The 12,590-nt window shown below is 41.9% G+C and overlaps 1 protein-coding gene across 2 annotated transcripts in view; it reads right to left on the bottom strand.

Moving 5' to 3' along the window:
- The window catches only part of HSDL2 (hydroxysteroid dehydrogenase like 2), an 83,451-nt gene that overhangs the window by 56,074 nt on the left and 14,787 nt on the right, over nt 1-12,590 (bottom strand). For both annotated transcript variants that reach the window (XM_003911357.5, XM_009188275.4), the window contains exons 2-4: nt 10,133-10,296; nt 8,123-8,221; nt 4,798-4,912 (exon numbers count right to left, since the gene is read on the bottom strand). In XM_003911357.5, coding sequence (XP_003911406.2) covers nt 4,798-4,912; nt 8,123-8,221; nt 10,133-10,296 — 378 coding nt within the window. The remainder of the gene's footprint in view (nt 1-4,797; nt 4,913-8,122; nt 8,222-10,132; nt 10,297-12,590) is intronic.

The raw sequence follows: 12,590 nt of genomic DNA, 5'->3' as shown, positions 1-12,590 counted from the left end.
GCAGTGGTATGATCACATCTCATTGTAGCCTCTACCTCCCCAGCTCAAGCGGTCCTCTCACCTCAGCCTCCTAAGTAGCTGGGACTACAGGCATGTGCCAGCAAGCCCAGCTACCTGGATAGTTTTTGTAAATTTTTTTTTTTTTTTTTTTTTTTTTTAGAAACAGGGTCTTGCTATGTTGCCCAGGCTTGTCTCAAACTCCTGGACTCAAGCGATCTACCCACCTCAGCCTCCCAAAGTACTAGGATTTTAAGCGTGAGCCATCATGCCGGGCCAATCCACCTTTTTTTTTTTTTTTTTTGAGACGGAGTCTCACTCTGTTGCCCAGGCTGGAGTGAAGTGGCGCGATCTCAGCTCACTGCAAGCTCCGCCTCCCGGGTTCACGCCATTCTCCTGCCTCAGCCTCCCGAGTAGCTGGGACTACAAGGCGCCCGCCACCACGCCCAGCTAATTTTTTGTATTTGTAGTAGAGATAGGGTTTCACTGTGTTAGCCAGGATGGTCTTGATTTCCCAGCCTCATGATCCACCCGCCTCAGCCTCCCAAAGTGCTGGGAATACAGGTGTGAGCCACCGCCCGCCTGGCCAAAATAGAAATATTTCATTATGAATTTTCATTTTATAACATACCTTTCATAGAAGGCCAAAACTCTGACACTTTTCTTTGACCCAAAGGTCAGTGTGAGGTCTTTCATTTGGCATTGCAATCTGCTTTTAACTGGGAGCAATATTTAATTTTATTTAGTGGATTTTTTTTTACGCAGCTGTTTATAAAGGTAGGCACTTTCAATAGTGAATAGAATCTTTGTGCAAGAGTTTTAATTTTAACTTTAATTTTTTTTTAAATAGAGACAGGGTTCACTGTGTTGCCCAGGTTGGTCTCGAACTTCTGGGCTCAAGTAATCCACCCGCCTCGGCCTCCCAAAGTGCAGAGATTACAAGCAGGAGCTACCCCACCTGGTCTATTTTGTTTTTAATTGAACCTTCACATCTAAAAATGTGGGTTAAGACATCACTTTCATTTTTGAAAAATGACCTCAATACAGGAAAGTAGACTAAATTGTTTTTGCCAAATGGGCTTTCCAAAGACATAACTTCACAAGGAAAAAAACAAACAGACTCATACATTTATGTACACATCAGTCATAATGTCAGTTTAAAACGTCAAGTCCATAGTTACGATTACCAATTTTGACAAATCTACATAAAATTCAGTGCTTTACTTGTACTGATCATCTTGTGGAAAGAAAACATGTATGTTTTTAACTTTGTTAGTAGGGAGCAATTCCTAGCAAATGATACAATGAACAAACAATTTCTGCACCCCTGCAAAACATATATTTACATTTGTTTAGATTTTTAATAAGTCTAAAGTTAACACTGACCACTACTACAGCACTGTCTATAGTTATGATTACTAGTTTTGACAAATCTACCTTAAACTTGCCAAGATATCTGTCAATACCTTAGAAGTCATTTCATGTCATGAATACCCAGTCTAAAACCTTTTTAATCACTTCGAAATTCTCCTGACGCCATATACCTAGGTGTGTGGTACAAGTTTAGTAACCCTTATGCTTGGGAGCAGAATTGTTTCAGATTCCATTCTGAAATATCTGCATTATACTTAACCAGTTCAACATCCCTACTCCAAAAATCTGAAATCCATAATGTTCCAATGAGCATTTCTTTTGAGCGTTGAGTCAGCACTCAAAGTTTCAGATCTCAGAGCATCCTGGATTTGGGATTTTCAAACCAGGGATACTCAACCTGTATATGTATATCCGTGGCTTCATCATCTACAATAGAAACTGCCAGAAATCATTAAACTTATTCACACAACATGCCCTTAACTAAGCCTTAGTTTAACATGTTGAGCAATAGTATTCCTGGCTAGGTTTATATTTTTAAGCATTTGTTTAAACAAATACTTAACTTTCAATTGAACTTATTTCACAAAGTTGCCAGCTGTAAAAGATTTTGATTCCCATATAATTTTTTTCTAGTACCATGACAGTATCACATAGCAACATTGCCTATTTTATTTGAAAATAAACACAAACTCTTGAAAAATGAATTCCTTTTCTAGTTCAAGTTTTTCACCACAATCTATATGCTTGCCATAATTCTTTTTTTCTTTTTGAGACAGAGTCTCACTCTGTCGCCCAAGCTGGAGTACAGCGGTGCGATCTTGGCTTACGGCAGCCTCTGCCTCCTGGGTTCAAGCGATTCTTCTGCCTCAGCCTCCGGAGTAGTCGAGTAACAGGTGCGTACCACCATGCCCGGCTAATTTTTTGTATTTTTAGTAGAGACAGGGTTTCTACCATGTTGGCCTGGCTGGTCTTAAACTCCTGACCTCAGGTGATCTGCCTGCGCTGGCCTCCCAAAGTGCTGGGATTAAAAGCCACCATGCCCAGCCAGTTGCCATAATTCTTGCTATGGTTGGGTTCAATATGGTTTCATTCAATAGAGACATACCTTACATAGTGAATTTGTAGAAATATGCCTCATATCTACAAACAAGTAAGCTTTCACCCATTTTACTTGAATATACGGCCCTCTTGGCATAAGTCTCATTTTCCTACTTCAGAGAAAGATGTGGCTATGAGAAATATTTCACTTTCCTCTTTCATATAAGAAAAAACAACAGTGTAAACACAATGATATAACTTGTTAGCCTGTCCTCAGCATCCAGAAGACAACAGAGCTCTGGCCCCATCTAATGAGGTAGTTGATACCCTGCCACTCAGCTACAGCAATATTGCCATGTGGTAATGCTTCTCTATGGCCAGATCTTCTAACATTTCAAGAAAAGCTAGCAATCTGGACTTTTACATAAATCTTCTAGTTTTTTCAACATAAGCAACCAATAAAGTTTTTGAGACAGGGTCTCGCTCTGTCACCCAGGCTGGAGTGCAGTAGCGTGATCTCAGCTCACAGCAACGTCCACCTCCCAGATTCAGGCAATCCCCCCACTTCAGCTTCCTGAGTAGCTGGGACTACAGGCACATGTGCCACCATCCCCAGCTAATTTTTCTATTTTTTGTAGAGACAGGGTTTTGCCATGTTGTCTAGGCTGGTTTTGAACTCCCGGGCTCAAGTGACCCGCCTGGCTCAGTCTCCCAAAGTGCTGGGATTCCAAGCATGAGCCGCCCTGCCTGGCCCTAACTAATAAAACTTTGAATGTAGGTAACTCATGAAAATAATTTTGTTTTAACACTGTCTGGGCCAAGTTTTGCAGACCCAACAGAACATACCTGAGGGAAAAATTCAGGACTCTAACTTAATAACTTAGATATTTAACCCTCATGACCAACCCTATAACATTCTACTTTATTATTGCCATTTTAAAAGTAAAGAAACTGAATCTGCAAGAAGTTAAGTTACTTGTCCAAGGTCACAAAATAGAAAGTCATGAAGGGTGAGTGTTAAGATTTGAATCCAAGCAGTCTTATTCCAAAGTCTGAGCTCCTAACCACCTGTTCTGTGTGTAATAAGATACACGTAAGGCACAGAAGCAAGTTCTACCCTGATGTCTCCTGATACTCACATGGAAAATGATAGAATCAGAGGGTAAATAAACAAATAAATAAATGGACAATAAGACGGGTTGTCTGATGAATCCAGAACAGATCAGGACTATGTTCTTTCATTTGATATTCTACATTTCCCCAGCAAAGCCCAAAAAAGTGTTAGCCTTTTTATTGGTTACAATAAAGTGTGATTCATAATGAGAATGACCTTACTGTTATTTAAATAACTAAAACCTAAGTCTTTTTTTTTTTTTTTAAATTTAACTCCAGTTCTTTTTCAGAGGAAGAAGACTATTGCTGGCTTCAGTAATCAGAAACAGTTCTATGAAAGGACTGTGTCCTATGAAAGACAGAGTATACATGTAAGTATTTACACATGCAAATATTTGAGAAAATGCTTGAGCTACACTTTAGTCCTTTTTTTTAATTTGGAGACAGAGTCTTTCTCTGTCCAGGCTGGAGTGCAGTGGCATGATCACAGCTCACTGCAGCCTCAAACTCCTGGGCTCAAGGGATCCTCTTGCCTCAGCCTCCTGAGTAAATGAGACCACCACCACGGTCTCAGTAGGCACACACCACTATGCCTGCCTGATTTAAAAAAATTTTTTTGGTAGAGACAGCGTCTTGCCATCTTGTGCATCTCAGTCTCGATCTCCTGGTCTCCAATAATCCTCCCCTCACCCAAAGTGTGGAAATTACAGGTGTGAGCCACCGCACTCAGCCTACTTTAGTCTTTCCTAAATTCATAGAGACAAGGAGCTCCAAATAAAGCTATTTAAAATACTATTGGGCTGGGTGTGGTGGCTCATGCCTGTAATCCCAGCACTTTAGGAGGCCAAGGTGGGTGGATCACCTGAGGTCAGGAGTTCAAGACCAGCCTGGCCAACATGGTGAAACCCTGTCTCTACTAAAAATACAAAAAATTGGCTGGGTATGGTGGTGGGCGCCTGTAATCCCAGCTACTCGGGAGGCTGAGGCAGGAGAATCGCTTGAACCTGGGAGGCAGAGGTTGCAGGGAGCTGAGATCGTGCCACTGCACTCCAGCCTGGGCAACAAGAACGAAACTCCATCTCAAAAAAATATATACAAAAAAATAATAAAATAAAATATAATACTATTGACCGAATGAAGGACTTTTAGGCCTTTATAAGGATTGACTAGATTTTGAACTACACTGTTAATTTGACTCAAATCTGTTTACAACTAAGTAAGTTCCCTGAGAGAACACCACAACATCCTCCCCCACAACTCTTCTTGCAAACTTACGTAAGGTAGGTGCCTCTGGTGTTCACGTTCATCATCAGATCCACTCTCTTAGTAGGTGTGTCCAGTGTGTTGGTCAAGCTAATGGCACTGGCATTATTTACCAGAATATCAATTCCTGTTTTCAAAATTGAAAAATCAATTTCCTTTTAATGTAAGACTTTTTATCACACACCAAAAAAGCATTTACTCTCTTCTGAACTCTCAGTTGATTCACAAATACAGTCATGTACCACACCTAACATCTCAGTCAACAATGGACCATATATATGCAACATGGTCCCTTAAGATGGTAACACTATATTTTTATTTTATCTTTTTTCTGTCTAAATATGTTCAGATACATACTTACTGTTGGGTTACAAACGCCTACAGTAGTCAGTACAGTAACATGTTATACAGGCTTATAGCCTGGAAGCAATAGGCTATGCCATACAGCCTAGGTATGTGGTCAGCTAGACTATCTAGGTTTCTGTAATTACACTCTACATTCACACGATCATAAAATCACCTAATAATGCCTTTCTCAGAACATATCCCCATCATTAAGCAATGCGTGGCTGTACGTCTTTTAGATAATATGACTGAACACTACCAATGCAAGACTGGTAGCTGTTTCAAAATAGCACCTGCATGATTGTCTCTAGCACAATGGAGACATAGCCAATTGCCAGAGCTCCACATGAAACTAAAAGGAGGCTTAGTCTTTGGTGGTTTGTAGCTTCCACTCTTATCTGTTCTCTTACCTCCTGGTTGTCCCTCCCTGTCTCCATAAACCTTGGATCAAATTCCTTAAAGTCTTCCTTCCTCTCTAGCATGAAGTTTCAAAGGCCTGTCCTCCTTCCAAGCATAGTAGTCTCCCTTCCCCCAAGGCCCCTCACTTAAAGGGAAAGGCTCCTTTCTGGTCCTGAGAACTGGGAAAAGAGAAAGACCTACTGTTTCAATCCCAGGCAAATCATCAAAGTGGATCAATTTTGTTTTAGTGACTCATACACACACACACACAAAATAAACCAAAGTAACTACTATTTCTGCAAATTCTATCTAGCTTCCACCTATAAGCAACAAGTTTTGTTTACAGTTATATGCTTAGTGAAATAACATTAAAGGAAAATGGTAAAATACAAAAACTATGTCAAACATTTTTTATTTGTTTCTATCTGGTCTTCATTATTCTTTGTAAGGTGCACTTAATGATAGTTGTGTAACAATATAATAAACTTGGACGTCACTGAACTGTACACTGAAAAATAGGATGGTAAATTTTATGTTATGTGTATTTTACCACAATTTTTAAAAGTTAAATAATAAACGCAAGCCTAGGGACAATGGCTCATGCCTGTAACCCCAGCACTTTGGGAAGCTGAGGCGGGTGGATCCCTTGAGGTCAGGAGTTTGAGACCAGACTGGCCAACATGGTGAAACCCCATCTCTACTAAAAATACAAAAATTAGCTAGGCCTGGTGGTGGGCGCCTATAGTCCCAGCCTTTCGGGAGGCTGAGGTTGGAGGATCACCTGAGCCCATGAGGCCAAGCCTGCGGTGAGCCACAATCATGCCACTGCACACCAGTCTGGGTGACAGAGTGAGACCCTGTTTAAAAAAAAAAAAAAAAAAGAACTAAAACTGAATGAATATGGGAGAATTGAAAAGTCAGCTTTCTCCCCTTAGTTCCTCCCCAAAAATTAGTGGATAAAGTAATTACATCAAATCCTAAGTGGCACTAGTTAGCCACTTTTACTACTAGGTGAAGTCATTTTAGATAAAATATCCTGCAGTTGAGTGTGGCACATTTCACAATTAGGGTCCTATCAGTTGGACAAACATCATTTTGCATTTTCTCTCCTCTTCTGACACAGGCATTCACATTTCTTTGGGAAAGGCTGCCAGCTAGGGGTAAGATTTTGGATTTAAGGGAAGAGGCCCCACTTGAGCCAAAGTTCGTGCTTCAGTCCAGCACCCCACAGCACTCTGTACTGGGATTATAAGTACAGCCTTGCTAACACTGAAGCATTACCTCATTTTCCACTGGCCATTGTCCCTCACATGTACACATCGTCCTCCAGAACATTAGTGGGGAGAGTGGTAATGGTTTAGGCAGGATTTGGACATGCCTCGGTGCACTACTACAATACCATGAAAGCCTTAGCTCAATCCCCAACACCTCTCTTCTAGGAACTTTTCAACTAATTGTTGAAAAGAAATACTAAAAGAAATACTAAGATCTAAAATAGTACAAGGTAAGGATCAAAGGAATGTTTTAAAAAATCAGAGAGGCCGGGCATGGTGGCTCACGCCTGTAACCCCAGCACTTTGGGAGACTGAAGTGGGTGGACCATGAGGTCAGGAGTTCGAGACCAGCCTGGCCAATGTGGAGAAACCTGTCTCTACTAAATATACAAAAATTAGCCAGGCGTGGTGGCGGGCACCTGTAATCCCAGCTACTCAGGAGGCTGAGGCAGGAGAATTGCTTGAACCTGGGAGGCAGAGGTTGCAGTAAGCCAAGATTATGCCACTGCACTCCAGTCTGGGTGACAAGAGCAAGACTCAGTCTCAAAAAAAAAAAGAAAGAAAAGAAAAGAAAAAAAGAAATCAGAGAAAGAAAAATATACTTCTGATTAGTTGGCATGGTGAGGGAACTGACTTTGTGAAGATGAGATTTAACCACATAAAAGAAGAATTTTTCCAAAAATAAATGTATAAGGTACAAGTGCAATTTTCTCACATGCATAGATTGTGAAGTGTCTAGGATTGTAGGGTATCCATCACCCAAACAGCAAACATTGTATCCATTAAGTAATTTCTCTTCATCCACCCCTCTTCCATCCCTTCTTTCTTCCCAGTCTCCACAGTCTATCATTCTACACTTTTTTTCCTTTTCTTTTTTTTGAGATGGAGTCTTACTCTGTCACCCAGGCTGGAATGCAGTGGTGCAATCTCAGCTCACTGCAACCTCCACCTCCCAGGTTCAAGCAATTCTCCCATCACAGTCTCCTGAGTAGCTGGGATTATAGGCGTACACCACCATGCTCAGCTAATTTTTGTATTTTTAGTGGAGACGGGGTTTCACCATGTTGACCAGGTCAGGTCTCAAACTCCTGACCTCAAGTGACCTGCCTGCCTCGGCCTCCTGAAGTGCTGCAATTACAGGTGTGAGCCACCGCGCCCAGCCTCATCAGATGCTTTTAAACCATGTTCTGCGTGAACGAATACATTATTTCTCCAACGACTCAGAAAATTCAAGAATCAAAACAAATTTTTAAATTAACATTATAGTTATACCTTTATTTTACCAATATTCAATAATTTTTTCAGAATGAAGTTGTTACCTCCAAATTTCTTGACGGCTTTCTGCACTGCATCACTGATCTGCTGTTCATCTCTCACATCAACGATACACGGCAAGGCCTTCCCTCCAACTGCTTCAACTTATATAAAGGATACAAAACGAAAAAGCGTTAAAGCATTTAAATATTATACCTTTGATTCCGATATCACGGTCAAAAGAAATAAGTACCCTGTGTTTGGAAAATCAATATAAATAACTCTATCTTACCACCAGTGACTCTGCCATATAGTAGGACAGACTAGCTAGGCCAACACTATTATAAAACAAAAACGAAGGTTTGGTGGCGGTTTCTTTGTAACTGTTTTTAAAAAGCTAAAAAAAGGAAGTTTTTTGTTGTTGTTGTTTGTTTTCATTTTTCAGACAGGGTCTCACTCTCTTGCCCAGGCTTGGGTGCAGTGGCACAAACATGGCTCCCTGCAGCCTCAATCTCCTGGGCTCAAGGGATCCTCCCACCTCAGCTTTCCAAGTAGCTGGGACTACGGGCGTGCACCACCATGCCAGGCTAATTTTTCTGTTTTTTGTAGAGCCGCGGTTTTGCCATGTTGCCCAGGCTGGTCTGGAACTCCTGACCTCAAGTGATCCACCGGCCTTAGCCTCCCAAAGTGCTGGGATTACCGGCATGAGTCACCTCACCCAGTTGAAAGTAATTTTAAAAAACTTTTTATTGTGGAAATATTCTAAAGTATACAAAAATGTAAAGATGCTATAATAAACTAATAGGAACCCATCACCTATCTTCAATGATTGTTAGTTTTGTCAGTTAATATGTTTATCTTTCCTTTCCCCTATTTTATTTTTTGCTGGTGTGTTTTAAAGCAAATCCCTGACATCATTTCACTCATAAACACTTCACATGCATTCCTCTAACATAACCACAGTGCTCTGAACATGACTAACAAAACTAGCAATGTCAACTGAAGTTGAATTTTTAAGCCCTCTCTCCTGGCTCTGTGCCTAGCACCATGCCTTAAATAGAAGTATGTGATAATCATTTGTCAACTAAAAGTATTAAAATGATGACTTGCAAATTGTGCAGAGAATAAATAACACATAAAGCTTTTTCAAAGAGTTCATGCCACTCGCCAATCAAATTCTCTCCACTCTACTTCCCCACTCCCCCTCCCATCCAAGAACCACTGCCCTCATGTAACAAGATTTTTTTTTTTTTTTTAGAGACAGAGTCTCACTCTGTCACCCGGGCTGGAGTGCAGTGGCATGATCTTGGCTCACTGCAACCTCCGCCTCCCAGGTTCAAGTGATTCTCCTGCCTCAGCCTCCCGAGTAGCTGGAATTACAGATGTGCACCACCCCACCCAGCTAATTTTTGTATTTTTAGTAGAGATGGGGTTTCTGCCATGTAGGCCAGGCTGGTCTCGAACTCCTGACTTCAGGTGATCCACCCGCCTCAGCCTCCCAAAGTGCTGAAATTACAGGTGTGAGTCACCACGCCAGGCCATGAAATAAGATTTTTAAATGGAATCTCTCACATTGCTTAAAAGTGCTAGAGGAGGCCGGGCGCGGTGGCTCAAGCCTGTAATCCCAGCACTTTGGGAGGCCAAGACGGGCGGATCACGAGGTCAGGAGATCGAGACCATCCTGGCTAGCACGGTGAAACCCCGTCTCTACTAAAAAAATACAAAAAAACTAGCCGGGCGAGGTGGCGGGCGCCTGTAGTCCCAGCTACTCGGGAGGCTGAGGCAGGAGAATGGCGTAAACCCGGGAGGTGGAGCTTGCAGTGAGCTGAGATCCGGCCACTGCACTCCCGCCTGGGCGACAGAGCGAGACTCCGTCTCAAAAAAAAAAAAAAAAGTGCTAGAGGAGAAAAATGGTAAGAAGCACTGCCCCAAGGTGACAACATAAATACTTCTTTCACTAGATACAATTATTTTCAGGGTAGCTTTCAAATAGCTTTATCTAAACTCTCCAGCAAATTCTCTATGTATTGAAACCACTAGAAAGACATTTTATCAAATGGCACTGTCACACTCACTTTCTTCAGCAGCAGTATAGATTGTGCCTAGAAGTTTTGGATGTGGCTGGGCGGTCTTTGCGGCAATAACAATATTTGCTCCATCCTTTGCTGCTTTCAATGCAATAGCTTTGCCAATGCCACGGCTTGCACCTGTGATAAAGACTGTACATCCTGCCAGCCTCCTACAACAGAACAAAATGACTTTATTAGAAGACCCAATATTTTATTTACTGATGGGTATCAGAACCTCATACATATTTTTATAATATATGTTTCCTCCTCTGAAATTTTCTCTAAACCCTCCCCATGCCCATCTGATGGCAGATAACTCCACTGTACTCCCACTGCACAATGACTTATAAATTATTTACGACAACTGCAGCTGGCCAGTCTTGCTGTGATTTGGCAAACAAAACCTGTTCAAATGCAAAGCAAATCTTCAAGAGAAATGAAGAATTATAAAACAAATTATATAAACGTGCATTTTTTTCCCACAGAAAACATGTCAATAAAGCTTTTTTTTTTGAGTGGCGGGATTATGAGTAAATTTTATCATATTCTTTATATTCTTTAATATTTTTCAAATTTTCCACAATGACTAAATGCCACTTAAAAGAAATTATCTAAAAACAAACAATTGTTCAACGAACGCTCATAATAGCCAGGGTGGCAACAACCCACATGTCCATCAGCTGATGAACAGATAAGCAGAATGTGGTGTAGCCATGCATACAATGAAATAATGTTCAGAAATAAAGTACTGCTATAAACCACAACATGGATGAACCAAAAACATTCTGCTAAGTGGAAGAAGCCAGTCATGAAGGACCACAGGTGATGCCATTTACATGAAATGTCCAGAATAGGCAAACCTTTGGAGACACAAAGATCAGAGGTTACCTCGAGCTGGAAGTGGGAGGGGTTGGAGGCTGACAACGGAGGGTTGAGGGGTTTCTTTCTGGGATGATTAAAAGGTTTTAAAATTGACTGTGGTGATGGCTGCACAACTCTGTGAATATATTAACAGCCAATGAATTGCATATTTTAAATGAGTGAATAGTGTGGTACGTGAATCACATCTCAAAAGAGCTGTTAAATAAACAAACCGAGAAGTCTCACAAATTGCTGCAGGTTGATCTGAAATATTCTGATTCAAATGTACTGACAGGTCCCTGTGCCCATTTCATTATTTTTGTGTGTGTGCTCTGTGTGTGTGTGTTTTTTGAGATGGAGTCTCGCTCTGTCGCCCAGGCTGGAGTGCAATGGCGCGATCTCAGCTCACTGCAACCTCTGCCTCCCAGGTTCAAGCAATTCTCCTGCTTCAGCCTCCCGAGTAGCTGGGACTACAGGTGTGCACCACCATGCCCAGCTAATTTTTGTATTTCTAGCAGAGATGAGGTTTCACCATGTTGGCCAGGCTGGTCTTGAACCCCTGACCTCATGATCCACCCGCCTCGGCCTCCCAAAGTGCTGAGATTACAGGTGTGAGCCACCGCACCCGGCCAGCCTGTTTTTTGTTTTTGTTTTTTTAAATGGAAATGGGGTCTCACCATCTTACCCAGGCTGGCCTTGAACTCCTACGTGCTTTTTTTTTTTTTTTTTTCTTTTCCAGACAGCTCTGTTACCCAGGCTGGAGTACAGTGGCACAACCATGGCTCACTGCAGCCTTGAATTCCTGGGCCTAAGTGATCTTCCCATCTCAGCCTCACAAGCAGCTGGGACTACAGGCGCACATCACCATACCCAACTACTTTTTAAAACTGTTTGTGAGACAGGGGCTTGGTATGTTACCCTGGCAGGTCTCAAACTCCTGGCCTTATGTGATCCTCCCACCCTGGCCTCCCACCATTTCATTAAGTTCACTTAAACTTTCTGCTTACTCAGTTGCTAAGTGAAACGGAGACATCTAAAAGAATTTCCTAGTAAACTCATAAAAGAAAAACTAAAAGAAGAAAATAAAGTAAGATAACAGCAAGGGAAACCCACTTTCTTTTTTACTTTCTAAGGGCAAATTTAAAAGTCTGCTTAAGGAAAAGAATGGAGAGAGAAGAGCAAAAGCAACAACGACAAAGAAAAAGGGATGACCTGAGATTGGTAATAGATTAACAGGTTTGTTAATAAAAGAACATAAAGCTCTTGCACAACCCAGAGGATTACACTCCAGAAGAGATCAGAGGTAAAAGTGGGAAGCAGTTTTAAAATAAGGAATAATTGCCGGGCGCGGTGGCTCAAGCCTGTAATCCCAGCACTTTGGGAGGCCGAGACAGGCGGATCACGAGGTCAGGAGTTCGAGACCATCCTGGCTAACACGGTGAAACCTCGTCTCTACTAAAAAATACAAAAAACTATCCGGGCGAGGTGGTGGGCGCCTGTAGTCCCAGCTACTCGGGAGGCTGAGGCAGGAGAATGGCGTAAAAACCCGGGAGGCGGAGCTTGCAATGAGCTGAGATCAGGCCACTGCACTCCAGCCTGGGCG

This window comes from Papio anubis, chromosome 13 (genome assembly GCF_008728515.1).
Source record: "Papio anubis isolate 15944 chromosome 13, Panubis1.0, whole genome shotgun sequence".
NCBI classification, from domain to species: Eukaryota; Metazoa; Chordata; class Mammalia; order Primates; family Cercopithecidae; genus Papio; species Papio anubis.
The sequence above is the reverse complement of the archived record's forward strand: the minus strand, read 5'-3'. Positions and strand labels throughout refer to the sequence as shown.